The sequence below is a fragment of the Lytechinus pictus genome, chromosome 2 (assembly GCF_037042905.1).
Source record: "Lytechinus pictus isolate F3 Inbred chromosome 2, Lp3.0, whole genome shotgun sequence".
Lineage (NCBI taxonomy): Eukaryota > Metazoa > Echinodermata > Echinoidea > Temnopleuroida > Toxopneustidae > Lytechinus > Lytechinus pictus.
In genome coordinates this window covers 69652271-69672165 of record NC_087246.1, presented here as the reverse complement: position 1 = coordinate 69672165, position 19895 = coordinate 69652271, and the positions used below count along the sequence as shown (strand labels likewise).

The window sequence follows — 19895 nt, the reverse complement described above, 5'->3', positions numbered from 1 at the left end:
AAATATATGATAAGAAATGAAGAATCGTGTAGAGAAGACGGACAGAATAGACTAGAGAAAAAGAATAATAAGAGAGGGCGGAGAATAGAGGAGAGCGAGAGAAGGGGGGGGGGGGGGAGTAGTGATAAGAGAGAAAAAATGTCCTTGTATCATACAAGGATTTTTTTTTCTTCATTTTGTACATGGATAAATAGCGTTTTTAAACAGTGTGAAGCGCTTTTTCAACCTTAAATTATCACTCTATTACATAATATTATTTTCATCATAATTATTTTTCTTTATCATTATTTCCTCCCTCTCCATTTTCTTTCACATCTCACTCACACGCACAACCACCCTCATATACCCACGCATACATCGTCATCATCCCCCACACAAACACACACGACACACACACGCACGCAATTGTACACAGCACATATGCTCGGCTTGCGTTTGACTCTTCGCACATAATTCTCAAAAATGCAGTTTGTAATACCGTTAAAAATAACCTTTCACTCTATAGAAAATATGCTTTTCATTGGTTTTTAATGTGTTATCTTCAAACAAAACTCAAGAACACATAAACATTCTGACTACCACTGACATGAACACAAGATAACGAGAGTTACTGTTCAACTTCGTATCGTGTCTAGATCACATAGCACCAACAAAACATTGAACATAACAAAGTGTTCGAAATTATAATCGAAAGACTAAATTTGGGCACAAAAAAGGTATTCCTACACTATTTTCTTCACTGAACAATTTACAAGACAAACATCGTGAGAGCCCGCCCCAGCGATGATATGCCCGCAGAATAATAAAATGTCGTGCTTTCTAAACGAACACTTTCAAATTGGGATATGGCGAAGATGTTTTCTGCTCAAAGTTGATTAGCAATAAGTATAAGAAAGAAATTACATTTAATATCAAAGACAGGCAAGTTTTAAGCATTTCATCTTTCACAACACATTAAGCTTACAGTTTATAATCGTCTTTACAAAGATTCACTTTTTAGCAATATATACAATCTAGAGAAGAATGTAAAATGCATCTTTTTGGCATTTTCCGTGAAATAACGAATTAATGCCATCTAGTTACAAGTTTCTTGGCAAGATCATGGAGCTGATGCGTGTAATGCATTTAATTTTCCCTTTCGTATTAAAGTCAATCTAGCAAGAAACAGCAGTGTATGCGTTGGTGCATGCAAGTAAAAAATATAATAGAATGCTGACAAAGTTTGAGCTTTAATTTGGAGTGCTTTCACAATTGAACATGTCCCTTGGGGAATACACGAATATTCTTCTTGTGAAATCAACATTAATTTTGCTTACTATTTACAATAGTTCCAATTTTTTTTTCACAATTTAGCATACAATAAGAGATAATTCCATTTTCACACATGAAAACGATTAAAATAACAACAAACAAATCATGGATTTTTAAAACTTTGATCTGTATGAGAAGGCTGCTGGTTTCTTGAGATATTATTGTGTTACGATGGGGAAGGAACGACTCTCTTCCCCTGATTGGTGTATGGAATATAAAACCTCCGCGGAATCCCCGCGGGATCGCTGACCATGGGAATGATTTTAATCTATCGAAAACATAATAGAAAAATAAATCAGTGGAATGAAATATGTACAGTATTTATTTACAAAGTGTGAATTACATCATTTATAATCATGAGTTGGCGACGTAAAATTTGCTCAGATTAAGGCACGTACTAGATGTATTGATCAGATTTTCATATCAGCTGTCTATGAAAATAATGGAAATATATGCGATTGGAAGATAGGTCAACTAGTTAAGACGAAGATTTTTTTTTGCATTACCCTAATAAATAAAGACCAGTAAAGAATGAACTATATACAAACATTTATATAAAATAAATTACATAATTTACAAGCCAAATGCTGAAAAGACTTGTATAATATATACAGCTAAGAAAAGAACCGCACTGCAAAAGCTCCGGTGTTGATTTAACACCAGCCCGGAATCTATATAAGTCCTCATCAGAGAAGTATTCAAACAACACCAGTTTGGAATTAAACCGATGCTGTTTTAATACTAATTGGTGTTGTATAAACACCTATCTGGTGTTAGACCAAAACGAAACTGGTGTTGTTTAACACTTATCTGGTGTGGACATATATAGATTCCGGGCTGGTGTTAAATCAACACCAGAGTTTTTGCAGTGCAGAATATATAACATGCATTTTGGGAAGTGATCATATAGATCTACGTGGAACATCGAAAAAATAATAAGCGTAAGATATTCAAGCACATTCAATTAAGTTGGGCTACCTTGCAAGACAAATCAAAAAAGACTATTCAAATGTTGTTCATACTTTTATAAGCAAACTTTGTTCTTTGCAAGAGTAAGCTTGCCGCAGGCTTTCCAGATATAGAACCACGGTAACAAGTAGTTTTGGAACTGGATTTGTAATTATCATTCTTTTTTTCTTACTGACAGGTTAGCGGAGTAACTCGGAAGGAAAATAATGAATTTGGACAGCAAGTAAAGAGGCCAATTACAACTCTAAATCAAAGAACACAGACGCTCTAACAGATCTTTCAAATGATCTTAATTGATATGTTACGCTTGTCGCCGTACAGTACGGCACATAGATATGCTATTACAGAATCCAGAAGTCCTGCATTGTACGTGCTTCAATCACATTAACAAAAGGGACCTCAATCCCACCGGTGATGTGCCACTCGAAATATCATCAAAGCTTTGATCGGTCCGGAGTCTTATTTCGTCGGTTTCGTTGTGGCATTAATCAAGGTAATTGTCATTGTGGTCTCTAAGACTGGCGTGCTAAATGTGAGTAAATCTAGAGGTTTTTGACAACAAATAGCAATCAATATGTGCATGATATATTATTATGTAAAAGTAAATTATGTTTTTTTTTTTTTCTTCAATCAACAATGTCAAGACATGTCAAGGCAAGTCACATCACTTTGGTTCAGATTTCTAACCTTGAATGAGCATTGCCCATCATTTCAAATTGTAAAAGGCGAAATTCATTCAACGCTTTATGTAATGTCAAAAACAAGTTGATCTCTTTAATGAGAGATGCAGAACAACATCATGAAAAGGGAATGAAAAGGATGGCTCAGAACAATGGTTTCATACGAGCTTCTTACGTATCGCAACTTCAACCAAGACGTGTCACAATTTCATTCAAGGTCATAGAAACTCCAGGAAATTTGTTAACTGTCATGGTCTTTACAACAAGCGATGATTACATATTAAAATACATGATATGCAATCGAAAATGCTTCTCGCCCAGTCTTTCATCGTCTTCGCTGTCTCAATGTGGGTGGATTTGCGTGATTGATGGCTGGGGGATCATGGGGCACGACGCAGCGTAGGGGCTCATGTCGCCCCAAGGTCCCAGGCCAGCAGCAAGAAGAGGAGACACACTGGTGTTGGCAAAGACATCATTGTGCATCTCTGGTCCTGAGAACTTGAGCAACCCGCTGTGGCTGCTATGTGGGAGCGACCTGGCGTCGACATTGAGTGTCCGCAGTTCTTCTACCGCTCGCAATGGCCTCACCACGAAAGTGACGAAACATGCTTTCAGTTCGTAGGAATCACAGAGCTTCTGCGCGATACTGAAGTTGATCTCTGGGACGACGGGAGATGGGATAGAACCTTCGTAATATTGCCGGAGACTTTGACGGAAGTGATTGAGGTCAAAGATCTTGGTCTCGACGTCGCGCTCCAGTTTCTCGCACCTTGTACCGTCTTCTGATGTACTCCAGAATAGAACACTACGACAATGACGTTTGACGTAGATGCAACCATCACGGCATGTCAAAGACAACCTGTGCACAGAATAAGATATTGACCCATATTAGCATCATTTCAAAGCATTGAAGTTTGTTGAGATAATGACATGATTTTCTGTCAATACCGTTGTTCTGTAGACATGAAACAATACATTTGTGCTACGAGTTAGGATGAGATCAAACAATTAAACAATGACTTTTCGTGACATCATAATTAGTTTCTAATTTCAAGTTGCAATCGTGTTGTGTTTTATCGAGCAACGGTCCGATCAGAAGCAGATTCTGAGACATTGTCTCACAATCTGTATAAAATATCATCTACGCCCCTCAAAATAATGCCCAAGTCTTACAATTAAAAAGTCAATGAATTCCATTTCAATTGCATAGTTGGGGTTGCTGGAGCAAGTTTGACATCGAAATAAAAAGCTTGGATGAAGTAGATGTTGTTTCCTCTTTACTTGGAGGTACCAGACACAAACAAAAATGAGGCATAGGGTAATTCACCCCTTCCAACAAAAGAAGAAGAAAAAGCCCTCGTAGATGGCTACTAGGTTCAATACATTTGGTAGAAACCCTTTTATTTGGGTATACGTAGCGCCTATAAACAGCCCTTGTGGCTCATTCGCCCTTGCAGAAATGCGACACCTTTTGCCATTTCTGATGTCAGGTTGAGGATTTAAGGATACCACAATACTAACCCTCTATCGCAACAATCAAGGATCTTGCCGATGTACTCTCGGTGCTTGCCCTTGATCTCTGTCTCAGGGATAGACTTGATATCAGGCATCCTGATTAACTGCATGTTGCGCCGGACCTCAGCTTCGTAATGCTCTTTAAAGTAGATCATGCAGCCTCCTTCGGCCTGAACATGGTGAAGTCCGACGTTGGTGGATCGATAATACATCTGAATGCTCATTTCATGCTCTGGTTGGGGAAAATAATGTTTAAGTAGATATTGGGTTTAACATGGACCTATGAAAAGGGTTATAAATACAACAAGTTTGTAAAAAGTATATTTGCTTCTTAAACACCGTACTAATCGTCAACTCAAGATTTTGGAAGTAATATTTCTATCAGACTTGGATTTATGTTTGAAATTAGTGTGCTCTTTTTATCAGGAAACATTATATGAAGCTCGCAGTAAAGATCTCACAAGACGCTAGAAGTGGCTTGGTGATGGTGCCTGGAGAATTTGTATCTATTTGTTAATTGTTTTATGGTTGTCGTTGTTTTTATCTTTTTCGTTTTAGACAGTGAGTCACTCACCACTTGGTAGACAATGTGAGTCTTCATCCTTTATCGGTCGCCTTGTGTGTCCTTGCATGCCTACTGATGCCGCCGTGCACGCCTCCAAACCCTCGCCCTCTCCGGACAAGACGTTAGACGCTATGGTAATGGCGTTGATAGCGGTTGGTGGTGAAGCTTGCTGATGGTCGTAATCAGAACGCACCGAGTAGCTATGTGGATGTACTTGTCTGGCTGAATTGCTGAATGGAGTCATTCCAGAAGATGTAACAGAGATGGGGTCGTGGTAGTTGGTCTGTGAAGGGTCGTTGTTGTTGTTCTGGACGTACTGATGCATTGCTGCTGCAGAATACAAGAAAAGAGGAATATCAAGAAAATGAGCTTCGAACTGCAGTCTTTCTGGTGCCACAGCTAGATTAATTTAAATAGATGTTTTCATTAAGGCCCTTTTGTCCATTTGTCTTCTAAAGTCTGCAAGTCGTAAATCACTACCTCTCTATCTTACGTCTAATACGCAGGTTATCTCATTATTTTTTAAGACAAAACTTTCAGTTTCTTTAAGCCTCTCGGAAATGTACTTCTTTGACCCAATGAATCTGTGTTTTGAACTTATGTTGTTGTATTTAATAGGCTTTCATCATCGAAACTTTAATTAAAATCGATTTCTGAACATGAAGTGGCATACAAAGATCTACAAACATGCCAACGACCACTAATTACAACAGAGACCAGAGCATCCATGTCCATACCTGCATTGGAGTCCATCTTCATCTGTGCCTGGATGTCGACATCCATGTTGTCCATGTTGGTGTAATGATGTCCCTGGTGGTCGTTCATGTTGCCTGTACTCAGGTCTTCATTGATTACCTCTGTGATCTCGTTGAGCTCGGCCACGGAGCTACCCGATGATCCCGTCGAGTTGTGGTGGGCTCTGTGGCCCGACGGGTGGTATGGGTGGTGACGGTTGCCGCTTGAGGACGCCATGACGCTCTGCTGGTGGTGAGGATAATAGCCGAAACCTGACAGGCCTACCAAAAGAAATATTTGTAGAATACGGTAAGTACTGATCAAGCCTATTTGTCTTTAAAATGATAGGGGTTAATATGAATAGTATTGTATCAAAAGAATATTTTTTCACTACATTTCTTTTTATAGAGGATGCAAAATGTAATCACCTCGAACATTTACATTCACATTACGGCTGTTTATATAAATATTTCGATTATTTAAGATACCTCCTTAGGTAGTTAAGGGACAATTATTATCAAAATTTTAAAAGAAAATTCAAAGACAGTGAACATATTTCTTAAGAATATTTTGAAAAGAGAGTGTGCTATTTATGACCCAACCCGCCATGATGATATCACTGATAGTGTCTGTTTGGGAGTTAGTACGACATAATAAACTATGAAAATAGTACTTACTTCCGCTTGTCGGTGACAGACCATAGGCTCCCATACCAACTTCACACATCTGTAAAGGAGATATGAAGGAAAAAATGAATTTCAAATAAAATATTCTTCTTTTTTGCTAACAAGATTTATGGTTGGTAAAGGCTAACAAAGGCTTGATCATTTCCAATCGATGAAGTGGTTTGTTTTCTTTTTTTAAGAGTGTTAAACTTTATTGTAAATATTCACTGACAAACAAAAGCGAATTCCACTTTAATGATTCACCGTTTCTTTGCTAGATTGAATTGAAGGAAAGAGATTACTTATGATACCAAATAAAGAACTATTGTATCTCTTGCGCTCGTTCACGAAACTAATTGGAAGATTGGGCAAAATCATTAACTAAAATTAAATAATTGGGGCATAAAATTTAAAGGGTTGAGGGACAAATAATAAATGAATAAAATAATGGAATTCGCGAATATGATAAAACCGCACTAAGTTTAATCACAGAGAAAGTAACTCGAAAACAATATTAAAACAAAACGAATTGATAAACCTGCTACAGAACAACAAACAAATACCTAAATCCTCACAATGAATATCTACGAGTTAAAAACCTAGAAATTTGAGGCGGTTTGATAGACAATCATCCCCGTGTTCTTTTCTTACTGACGGGGGCATTGTTTGAAGTAATATCATACCCATGAGAAAACAGTAGTTCAAGACGTGAACTCGGGGTATGATCTTATTCCGAAAAGATCGCCATCTCGGAGACAATATTCTAGAAATTCTGCACATCCAAATAATTTTGAGGTTTACGATCGAGGAATTGTTGGGTGGAAGGAGTGTAAAGGCGTTTTATTTAATGGACGTGTTGTAAAATTCTTTTATCTAGGTTTTTAAACTTCATTATTTGTCTGGCTGGTGGTACAATGATGGTTCACGATTCGGGATGTGAACCAACGTGGCAGTTGTTCTGAGAATACATGTACATCTCAGCTATAGGCAAATAATGTCATGAAAACCAAGTGCGGTAGCATTCCCGCTATTTTACGGATAGAAGTATTCGATTGGGTTGATTAATTATTCTCAAACTCGTTTAAAACGTCTTCTATCATTATCCATTGTATGCCATTAAAAGAGAACAACGTCACGCATTTTAATGGATTTGTATTATTATTGAAACAATTGCATTGGAATAAATTCGTAAACACATGATATTGGCCAGAATTGTTTCAATCACGGCTATGTTACTGTATACTCACCGAGTTTTGGTAAGAATAGTCGTAGATAGATGGGTAATGCGGAGGGTAGCTTGGGTGGGGCATATCTGGACACTCTGCAATGTGACAAACAATACACAATTATGATCATATAGGCCTATGCCTTACCGAAATTCTGAATACAATCTTTCCAGAAATATTCAATAAAAAAATAAACTCATTCTTAAGAAAATTACTTTAAACGATATTTCTTATTCCTCGTTACCAATTGATACCGAACGCTGTCAATCCAGTTACTCTAAACCGCAGAATCTCTTTAATCCAACTTACAGTAAAACCCTATGAGCTTTCTGGGTTTCATTTCGCAAGGATAATCCTGATATTGTAATTACGTAGTAATTCTCTTGGATAAAAACATAATGTCTCAACAATCTTGCCAAAAGCTTGTCTTTTTGGATAAAAATCCCGGGAATGAAGCTAAGCCTAAGAGGAAGTTTGTTAGCACTCGTGAGACACGCACAAAGCTGACGAGTGAAACAACCCCCATTTCACATCTGAAAGATGATCCAAATCTCGGTCCATTTCCCCCTGCGCAACATAGATTGCAAGGAATATGTTGCATAGAGATAACGACTGGAAATTACGTTGTAGTTTGTCGAGTTTCCTGCCATTCCTGACAAATCACATACACTTCTCCGTGATCATTTTATTATCCGAAATTATCTTTTCGAAAATCAAATCTCACCACTTAAATTTCGTATGTTAATAGTCTGGATACTCAACCAGTTAATTACGCGAGGGTGAGACATTGTACTTGGGACAAAAATGATAAAGAGTTTCGGAAAAGGAGGGGGAAGCTCACCTATTCCAGTGGGGTAGGATCCCGTGGAGTGATGGGCACGAAAGTTACCCCCTGCAGAACGTTGCTGCAAAAAGGAATGATACAAAAGGAAAGAGGTCACACTTGAGTTAAGAAACATTAAGTTGGACGTTATACTGATCAATGATAAGCAATTAGCACATGAAAGAGAAACTAATATTAATCACCCTCCTACTTCTTATTAATGTGGCATTAATCAGACGAGTTTTGTTTTTACAATGATTATATGATGATAGAGTGTTAAAATTGAAATTCAGATACCGAACCAATATGAAAATATCTGGAAGCCCGAAAGAGGATGACAAAAAAGGACTCGAAAGACAATTCCATACACATTCGCATACAGTACGTTCATCATGTTTATTAATATAGGGTATATTGAACATACGAGGGCAGTGAAAATCATGAGGGGGGGGGATAATGAATAAAACAAACGAAAAAAAAATCTCTTGCTAAAAAGTCGGAATGATGGATAAATAGAAAGTATGTATATCCGAACAATTAAAACTTTACAGAAACACATATGATACTTTAATAATGTTTAATCATCATACCATTAAATATATTTTAAGATCATGTTCATTTTGAAGGGATTTGGACGTGGATAGAAAATAGAAAGAGGAGCAGATAGGAGGAGTGAAGAAGTTGAATGCTTACCGTTCGACCTGACGAGGGTGGATAATCATGACATCCAGGGTGGGGTGACTTATTATTCACATTGGATCCACCAGCTGTATCACAGAAAGAGAAAGAGAGGGGGAGGGGATAATAATTTAAAGACTATGAAGTCAATTTTTCATAAGGTTCACTTCTCTTCACTCACAGGAGTCACCCACTCCGCTAAATATAATGATATTAGCAAATGGTAAGCAATAATTATTTGAAACAATCATAATGAGGTGACAGGTAAAAATATGACGTTTACCAAGGTTGATATTTAGTTGCTGAATTATATAGGGATTCTGAGACAAACAAGAGCAAACGACATTATCAATGATCTATTATGATTAAATTGCTAATGCAAAGTCGTGTTTGTAATGTCACCTAAGACCATGCAAGAAGAAACACTTTCTAAGTGAAGTTATTAAAAATGAGTCGTGAATAATTTTGTATTTGTTGTTGACTAATTGTCTTTGCTCAGTTTTATTAACATGATACTTTGCAAAGTGTTCATTTTTTAAAGTCTGAAGTCGGTGTTACAAAGCTTGATTTGCGTGTTACTGATTCCGCGGGGAGAAGGCTCTAAAGTGCATTGGGGTGCAGGAAAACAGTATGAAAAGATGAGATAATAATACAAATCGCCCCAAGTTATGAATCGACGGGGTTGCCTGTTCGCTTGCTTTACCCCTATCTCATGAAACAGTTCGTCTACGCTGCCGCGATAGTGACGTTGGATAGAAGGAAAAAGGGCAAAAACCGAGTAAATGAAGAGGGAGAGAGAGAAAGAGAGAGAGAGAGAGAGAGAGAGAGAGAGAGAGGGGTGGGGGGGGGGGGAGGGTTCGGGTGGTGGGGGAGCTAGGAACCCAGACTTACTCGGAAGGTTCGGTCTGAAGTTGCCATGCAGTGAAAGGTATAAAATGTAGGTCAGTTTACTGTGGGTATAGGGTGTACATCTTCGACACAGACGAAACGCATTTCATCAATGAGCTTCAAACAACTCCTTGATTTCATGAAAGGACTTGTTAGATAACCCATCCGACAAGTCCTGTTTTATCCGACAGTTACCATAGTAACTGTGCTTCTCGGCCAATAAAAATTAAATAAAGTTATCGGACAAAAATGTTGATTAAACGCTCAGTTGATTGACACATTTTCCATTTTGAGTTCTTTCTGTACATTTACTCGCTTATACGCTTTAGAACGACCTCTCTCATCATTTTGATATTCTTATACCCTAGAAATCTGTTCATCTGAAGTCAAACTTCAGACGACGTTAACAGGTTGCATTTGGCAGACGCTGGGCCTATAAACGCAATGAGCAAACCATGTGAGGGGATGACTGGGAGAGGAGAGAATGTTTGGGAAGGGTTTGGTGGTGATTGCTCCTCAAGGGGCTTGAACCTGGGATCACTTCTATGACCCCGCGTTTGCCATTTGAACGTGACCCCAAGATGACCTTTAATGACCCTACCCTGGACGCAGGTCCTCGAGCGCACGGCTTGAAATTTGACCCCTGCTACATTCCTTTGCCATGCCGTCATCCTACAAAATTATACATCTAGCATCCCCGACAAGCTAAAGGGTGGGATGTGAAGGGGTTGGGGCAGTGGGGGGGGGGGGGGTTATAATCTTCTTTAAACCTGTTGGGCGCTGTTGTTGTTAATGTTAATGCTTTGTTCATTTTGCATCATACATTTTGTGGGATTGATATTGAAGCCTATAGTGGCCTATATCATAAGAAAAAATAATAAATTTGAGGCTTATTTTCCTGTCAACTCTAGTGCCAACCCCTTCACGAAATCCGTAACACTCTTGAGTATCAGCAAGTCTGATCGAAGCACATTGCATTAATAAAAAAAAACTCTACCGCCAAAAATAAATCCCGGGACTAAATCATCCCAAACTTATTCCATCGTAATTCTGTTATTGTCTTTATCATCTGTATATCAGAATTCTTAGGCATCCCATTAGCCACTCAATACAACATAGCAAAGAGGAATCATTATCATCCTCCAATTTTTGACGACCGTGTCTGTTTTGTGTCATTCTTTCACCCCTAGCTCGCCCGCATAGCATGCTCTTGTCAGGATCTGCCTACGCACAAACGGTCGGTGGTCGCCGCAGACGCAGCGAGGAACTCTCTCCCCCGCCAGCATGCCCGTCAAGACGAAGCCTATGCGCCTCCAAACCAATACATGACTGGAGCAATAACATACCAGTCGAGGTGAAAAGACCAGGGCTTAGCGGCTGCTGATGACTCATAACATCGGAATACTCTCTGCCAGGGTTTCCCGAGGATTTATGACATGTTAACCGTGGGACGATTTGGAAGACAAACTCGCGTTCACACAATCCTACTATTAAGCCCCCCCTTCTAGACAATGCTTCTTTTGGCTCTTCAACACCCCCCCCCCCTTCATGTAGAATCGTTTTCAAATGTCAGAGATAAATTATGAAGTGTGCATTTTCATTGATTTTCTATAAAATGAAAAAAAAAAACTTTTCGTTAATTGATATGAACTCATATAATTTTACAATAGGCTTCCGTTGACGTGCTCTTAGGGAAACAGATGTTTGTTGCTCAAATAAAAAATATCATGAATTTACTCGAAAGGTGAAGATGATAACATTTCACCTTCGCCGAGTCCTGCAGGAAACAAAAAAGGCGCCAAACGTGTATAATGACATTTATTGTCATGCATATGATTGAATAGTACCCTGCTCCTTACACCTACTTGTTGTGTAAATGTAAAAGTCTGACATTTTCCCGACGTATAGGTCAAAATGTATTTTGAAATACAAAAGGTAAAGAGGCAAATCCCCTCAAACAACTGTTACATGAGCTGCCGACGAGCATAATCGGCCCTTTACTAGTTTTTAATCTCTATGTTTATAGATTGAAAATAAATTACTGACCATGAATCTGAATCTGATTTATTTTAGGCCTGTACTTGAAATAAGAAAAATTTTTGTTTTCTGTATATCAGCTCTGTGTTTTGGGGAACGCATTAGGCAACCACGGAGGCCCCTCCTCATAATCAGAGAGAAAAAAAATATAAACATGAAACAGGACGACTACCCCCACTACCTTCGCTCAAAAGAAAAAGGCAACAAACCATTTTTACAAAGATTTTGTGCGATGTGTATTGAAAACCCCAATTGTTGCGATAGATTTCATTTCACTTCAGGTTAAAGTCAAGTCAAAGCTCAAGATTAGGTCGTCTGAACGCAGCTATTTTATAAAATATGCGACTGGAAATGGGTCTTGAATACAAATACAATCAGTCTTCGAGACGCGCGTGTTGTATACAACTCCATTTCTAACTTGTTTCTCGGTTTGCCCTCCTTCGTGTGGCAGTGAAAATTTATGATGATGATAAGGATATTGTTTCAGAATAAACAAATGCAAGACGGGAGTAACAATTATTCAATTGTTGGTCCTCTTTTCATGGACATTCCTCGAAGTGAGGGATGGGGGGGGGGGGGGGGTGGACACGAACGAGCGAAAGTTTTGTTAAAGTCACGTTTTTGTGAATGTAAACATAACTTGTATGTAGGGGTCTTTCTTCTCAACTGTACCCTCCTACTTTGCCTTTTCCTTAACTCCTCCTCTTCATCTTCCCTTTTCTTCGCATGCATATGGGAATACGACGCAGCATAAGGGGCGGGGTCATCCCGGCGGAATTTTTAAAGCCTATATTTTATGTCTGCAAGTTTTAAAAAGCTTAATTACAAGCAAAATGTCCACCAGTAGTTTCATTCAGTTTATCGAGAGGATGTGAATAAAAATTTTGAAGGGGTTCTATATGACAATTCATAGGTTTGGTTATTATGCATGTTAAATGGTCAATTTACAAAAATATAGAGGTGTGTGCATCCCCTGCATCCAGCCCCACTATATCCACTGCATCCACTATAGCGTTATACCCCTTATCTCACTAATTATATGTGCTTGTCTGTTCTCATTATCTGAATCTGCCTTTTTCGAACGTATTTCCCCATATTATGATAATGTGCTAAATCATTATTACAAAATTAATAATTACAGGAAGTATCTCGCAAGAAAATGCTCAATTTTAGCATGGTCATTGTCAACGACCTTCCACAACCATGGTTATGTCATTTTAGTTCTATATTGCCCAGGTGTCTATGTTTACTTTTATTATAAGTATTTTTCTATGTCATGTATATTAAATTGAAGAAAGGTTAAGGTCAAATATAGAAGCCTTGACTTATTCCATAATCGTACAAATTTTGTGTTTTCTCCGTATCATAGTAAATGTGATATGATGTGTACATCGGTGGCGTAATGACCAACATAATAGTTTTATTTAGAGATGGCTAGACATGGCGTATGGAGCTTTCTAAAAAAAGGAATGCGAGCGAACAAAGCGAGCTCGCCAAAACTTTGACCAAAATCTAATTTTGTAATAGATTTTGAAATAATTTTTGAAAATAAATTTACCCCTTTCCCTATCATTTTTCCAGCTTGTTTCTCCCTTTTTTTTCTTGGACGTGAAATGTGTACACCATGGTGTACACAATACGACAAAGGAACAAATCATTAATATGGGCAGTCTAGGGGTGTCGTGTCACTTTACTTTTATCTTGGTAGTTAATTTGAAATCTTAGTAACATCATTCTTCGAAAGATTTTGATGTCATCTAGTTTTTTTTTTAGCCTGTTCAGACCGGCAGATTGAAGCGCGTTTCGTGCTTAAAGTTGACTTAGATTAGACCTACCGGGAGTAATCTGTTCCGTGTTCCACCTAGTGGATGGAGATCTAGACTTAATATTATTAATTTTCATAAAAAAATTATGGACTGCTTTATTCGAGAAGTGGTGGTTTCAACTCGTGTGCATACCGCCACAGTCTGCCCATGCACTCAGCCAAAGTGGCCCTTGCTTGGGCAGTCGCATTACGTCCCAGTGGCCTTGGGCCGCTAACTTGTTAGCAACAAGCATGGAAATACAAACAGAACCATGCCTTCCAAAGTAGTGCATTTATCTATACTTTTTCACGCCTGGATTTACAAAACAGTTCATTGTGCTGAAAATTTTTATTTTGGCCGACAATTTGCATCTGGCAGACTATATTCCTTGGCTTTGATTGGATGAGGAGCATTGTTGTTACTATGGTCACTGATTGATAATTTCTGACAACTCCTTTCAAGGAGCGCTCCCTTGCATTCACATCCTCGTTTTCTCCATCATCTCCCCTCTCTCCCCTCTTTCCTCCTCTCGCGGCTCCCCTCCTTTCTCTTTCCATTCTCTCTTCCCCTCTCTCCTCCTTCCTCACCCTCTCATTCGGAAAAGATTTTGATATTCTCAACAAAAGGCATTAACAAGTTCAAGAACAGAATAACCTGTGTGAACCTTTTTTGCTTGATAAGTGAAACGCACAATACCAAACATTCCGATATAATGTTTCATTCTTGCTTGGGGCGACTTGAAAGTTTTTCATTCAGTTTTCCCGTCGCGAAAAAAGTACACGTTACTTTTCACAAATTTATACAATTTTGGCACCCGCAAGTATTTATAGCATGGGATTGGGGAACAATAATAATATGAAAATGTGATCTTCGTGTGTTTATTTTGGATTATGCGTACAACCATGTTGAAATGAAAATGTAATTTTATTTGATTATCAATTAAATATATACAGAGACAAGAATGTGCATAAATGGATGATTTTCTACATTAAATATAACAAAATTAAAATCCTAATAAGGAATTAATGCATCCCATGTGATAATAATATGCCTATATTTCATTTACATTATACATATTATTACATTTTGGATCACCGTCGTTTCGATACACTTATTCACCTTTTGTAGAAATTCCCGTTGTTTGTCTTTATAATTCTTGAAACTATCTTATCAGTGTAAAACATGGAAGATTATTTTGTTTTGAAAGCTCTTCAGCTGGATGGGTGAGGGGAAAGTGACCTATAATGATTTTGTGGAGGGCCAAGCCTATTGTTTAATTATTTAAATTGTTGAGGAAATTATTATCATTATTATTTACAAAACTTCATTCACCTTTGTCCTGCAATTTTGCTCAAATTATGACACAAAAAGATAAAGGAAAAATAAAAAGAAACTCGACATTTATGATAATAGCTAAAGTAAATTACTTTCACTGCCGACGTAAAAGATCGTAGGAGTAGTAAACCAAAAAATTTTAAATTAATCAATTTTATGAAATTCTTGCAATAATTGTTGCATACACAAAGCTTCATAAAACGGACACTGTTGCTGGAACAAATAGAAATTCCTATTTGTGCCCGCAATATCTGGGTGGTATATTTTATTTTTTTGATTACCCTCAAATTGATTTTATTTGGCAAGCAAATTGCCACTAGCAGCTGTCTCCGAGAAAGTGGTCCCGTAGGTTTTGGGAAGAATTTCTGGAAGCTCTGCAAATGTTTCTCCAGATATGAATTATAAGGGCCTCGCGACCAGTTACTTATTGGCCATCGCTTGGGAAATAAGCATTCACAAACAAAGAGTAAATAATTTTGATTAAGACGTAAATCTTCATTTTCATTATTTTGTTAGGCTGTCTATCCGGAGTCATCTTGTTTTTGTTTTTTTCTCCTTTTCTTAACATGAGAGGGGACATTAGCCTAAATATTCCCTTAGATAATTCACCAGTAACGTCAAATTATCAAAATGTGCGGGTTAATTGATGTCAAACTCTCTTTAAATTTGTTTATAATGAAGTTCGCGTGGTACAAGCTCATAAACGATTAGACATAGCATCGCACCACTTAGACCGGAAATCGTAAAATATTGACTGTTCAAACTCCGCAAGCATTATTTTCATCGTATATTCAGATTAAATTTGATAATGGTTAAAGTTTAATAGACCTTTAAGAGATGATTTCCTTGTAAACAAAAACACACGGGAGAATCGTATACTGTCATTCTTTGACAATGTAAAAGTTTATGAACGAGACAAAAGCAAGATATCTCGAGACACCCTTTAAATGTCTTAGAGTGGCAGGGTTGCCATCAACCCAGATTTGTGGGTCTGTCTCCTCACCTAACCAAAGACGATATTTGAATAAAAATGAAATAATCAGAATACGGATTTTATTTCTATAAACATTCGGACAAAGCCCGGCGCACGCGAAGACCAAACAATGGAAATAAATACTGACAGTTTTGACAATAGCTTGTTCGAGATCTCACTTGATTATACAATTATTATCCTGCATAGAAAGATCCAGTATTAAAATTGAATGGTTGAGACTCACTCTTCTTTGGTAGAAGCTTGTATACCCGGTATGGTTCAGGTATATCGAGCTGGGTTTTCTCATGGATCTCTTCGATATCGGGAAGTTTGTTGAGGGCCGTACGAAGACGTGTCTTCCAGACCGCCGGCTCCGGCTCGTGGATTCCCTCCTTGTATTTACCGGTGTTTCGTGACCACAGCTGTCGAGCAAAGTCAGGAAAAAGGATAAATCGGTTGTTTGTTATTTATCATACATGAAGCAATTTATAGTTAAGGATCCTTAACATTTTTTTTAATTTCCCCGACCCTCGAGGAACTTGAACAAAGTAATTAGATTCATTCCGTCATTATCACCATTATACAGCGCCACTTATAGTAAATAATCTCTTGAGCGCACTTTGTTGTCATCCGCATCACTTTTATGCCTTGTGTTTTCCTTGTTTTATGCCTTGTGTTTGACATTTTCCAGAACTCAAATGATATCGCTTTCTCTCATTAAAAAAATCCACATGTTGAGTGTTCCTGCTATTTCTCTGTATCATTTATTTTTTGTTCATAGCCTATCAGTACAATTTTGTTGACTTTCTACGGACGTTTTGATAATATGTCGATAACTGAACATTGACATTTATTGACTTTTAACTTTTCTCCTCCCGATCCTTAGAGCCAGGAACGGCAAAGAACCTACCATGAATATCTTGGAGTCCTCCTGAGGGTCATAGTCCTGTTTTCCAGCGTGTTTCCAGGGGATCTTGAAGAGAGTTTTCTCTTTGTCAAGCCACTGTAGACCTTTTACATTGCCGCTGTCGATGAGGCTGATGAGGAACGGTCGAAGCCGTTGACGACCGTTATGCATCTGGCTCGGTGGCGGTTGATTCTCTCCCATGCCCCTATAGAGGTGGATGAAAATAAATGAAAAGAAAAAAATCAACATAAGTGATTAAGCGTGACCAAGAAGCGAGTGGGTAAAGATGAGGATAATAGTGTGAAGGGAAGCTGATGAGAAATGACAGAGGGGGCAGCCAGACGGAGAGAAAGAGAAAGAGGGGGGGGGGTAGGTGATGGAAGAAGTGTTAAAGCGGGACATGGAGAGAAAGATAGGAGAGCAATAGAGATGTGTGTAATAGTGCATGGTACAATGCGATAACATGAGTTCGAAATGGCATCGATTGCCAAACATGGCAGAATTCGAATTTAGTATCGAATAATGAGCAAAACAACGTTTTCCTGTTAAATGCGCTGACATGGCTGATGTAATTTCCTTGTTGTTTCCCCCATTGTAGTAAGCTGAACGTAGTAGGATTTTCTCATACATGTACGTCACTGACGATAGCTTTTCACATGCCCACCATGATAATGATGATCTAATAGAAAATAAAATCATTTGTTACGTCAAGGCAAACTAACTTAAATTTAAGCATGGTTTCCATTAAACATATTATACATGTTATACTGCGTCAATCTCAACAACGAGATATAGGCATACTCGTAAGAACTGGATCACGAAATATCATTTTTCAACGCTGTCCTTTGCAAAAACAATAGCGATCAGCTCATTTTCACAGGAGATGCTTCAAGCACGAGGATCATTATTCAAATTTTCAGACTCATCATATTAAATAGCACCTGTACATTCGACCTAATACAGCGGAAGGATGTACTCGCCGTTTTTTAAGAGCACTGAACTTGGGGGCTTATTATCAAAGCAATATTATTTTATACTCGTTCGACTCTCACTTAACTTCCTTCACTCTGCTATTTATATTATCTGCATACAGCGTTCTGATTTCACGATATAGGGCCTATAGTATTCACTGGGAATTGTAATTCCCTGGTATTCATGTTAATTATCAATTCAGTGTTCAGAATATGAAGGATTTTTGTGTTGATATCTCCATGTTGAGAACTGCAGTTTTACTCGAACTGCAGACATGGTAGACCGTGTTTTAACTGTGGGTATATAGCCAAGTGTGGCGTAAAAAACTGTAAATTTCCCTGCATACTTTGTCACTAAAATAAAGGATCTACACTCTGAAAAATATTTGGTAAAAGTGCTCCATGAGGGTAAATATGTGTCCAGCCAACATTGGGCATTTTTGGGCATTTTTTTTTTTTAATCCAGTGTGATGAAAATGTTGCCCATTCTAAAGAAATTGCTGCTCATTTTTCAACCTTACTGGACAATATGCTATACTGCCCCAATTTGGTAGGACACAAAATTACCCTCGTGCTAATTAAAATTTCACCCAATAATTTTTTTTTACAGTGTACAGTATTAAATACTGGGGGCATAGGCCCAGTAATCATAAGGACCAAAGAGAGTAAACAAAATTTTTGACATGTTTGGCTTTCCATAGGTTTAATCCATATTTCGTCCATGGTTTATAAATTGGAGTTCGGATTACGGACCATGGTATATGTTACATGAATTGTGTAGACCTAGACCTCAGCACTATATGATTATTGACTACTTGTGCTAATGAGACAACACCATGGAGATAAATTTAGTACTTTTTGCGTCCAAAAAAATGTAGAACTCTGCACCCTTCAAGGGTGTAGAACGTGGTTAACTGTGTCATGAAAGCTGCAAATTTGCAGCCAAGAAGGAGCATCAAGTGTCGCATTGGTAGGGTACAAAATTGCATCATTTCGAAGTGTATAGAACCATCATCGTGTGTGAATTGCTGGACAGGAAGCTAGACAGTGTACATATTATCATATTTGATCAGGCAGGTAGGAATTCCTGTCCCCAAAATCCAGTGCAGATGTATTTCTTTGTAAAAGGTTACATATCTCTTTCATGGAAAAGCGACTAACGACTGTCGTATAGCACGTATTTTGGGGTAGCTATAAATACAGCAGGACCAAAATAAATATATGATCATAAAGGAATGTCTAAATGTAACCAAAGATGCTCATAACCTGCAACTGTGTGATTCTGCTTTACTCATGGCCACAACTAGTGAATGTAAGAATTACTTAATAGAATGTAGAAACGAGGTTGAGCTTATTAAATAATTTCATAGTAGGCCTATTTGTGTATAAGGATGAAGGTAGGTACGTTATTATTGATATAATCAATAATTTATGAGTAAATTTCGTGTCATTTTTTTTCCCCAATTGATTTCTGAAAAAAAAAAATTAATTAAAGAAATAAGAGAAGATTTACAACTTTGTCAAAAGAATCAATAAAAGAAGAAATGGGGGGGGGGGGTGAGAAGGGGGAAGGCTTGAGTTTGTGTATTGTGCGTGCGTCTGTGTGCATGTATCCGGTAGAGAAACTTGTGCTATCTTTAATACGCCCACCGTTGTGTGATCGCCGCTGATCTACGACCGCTCTACGACTGCGTGAGAGAACGTGCGACGATACGCCACAGATAATCAGCTAGTGGGTCGAACATGCGCAGACAAGTCAGACAGTCGTAAAGATCTGGGGAGCGTATCATGAAAGGGCTTGTCAGACGTTTT

At 38.1% G+C, this 19895-nt stretch overlaps 1 protein-coding gene across 2 annotated transcripts; it reads right to left on the bottom strand.

Moving 5' to 3' along the window:
• Positions 1-511: 511 nt before the first annotated feature.
• Positions 512-18568, bottom strand: LOC129253726 (uncharacterized). Of its 2 annotated transcripts, none has more exons than XM_054892146.2 (10): positions 17116-18568; positions 16450-16627; positions 9183-9256; positions 8508-8571; positions 7688-7761; positions 6453-6501; positions 5778-6056; positions 5050-5370; positions 4482-4707; positions 512-3819 (listed from the first exon to the last, which is right to left on the bottom strand). In XM_054892146.2, the coding sequence occupies exons 1-10, from the start codon at positions 17359-17361 to the stop codon at positions 3303-3305; spliced, it is 2028 nt and encodes a 675-aa protein (XP_054748121.2). In that variant the 5' UTR covers positions 17362-18568; the 3' UTR covers positions 512-3302. The 2 variants fall into 2 exon arrangements, with proteins under 2 accessions (XP_054748121.2, XP_063951594.1); XM_064095524.1 differs by having other exon boundaries at positions 5050-5367.
• Between the last annotated feature and the right edge of the window lie 1327 nt (positions 18569-19895).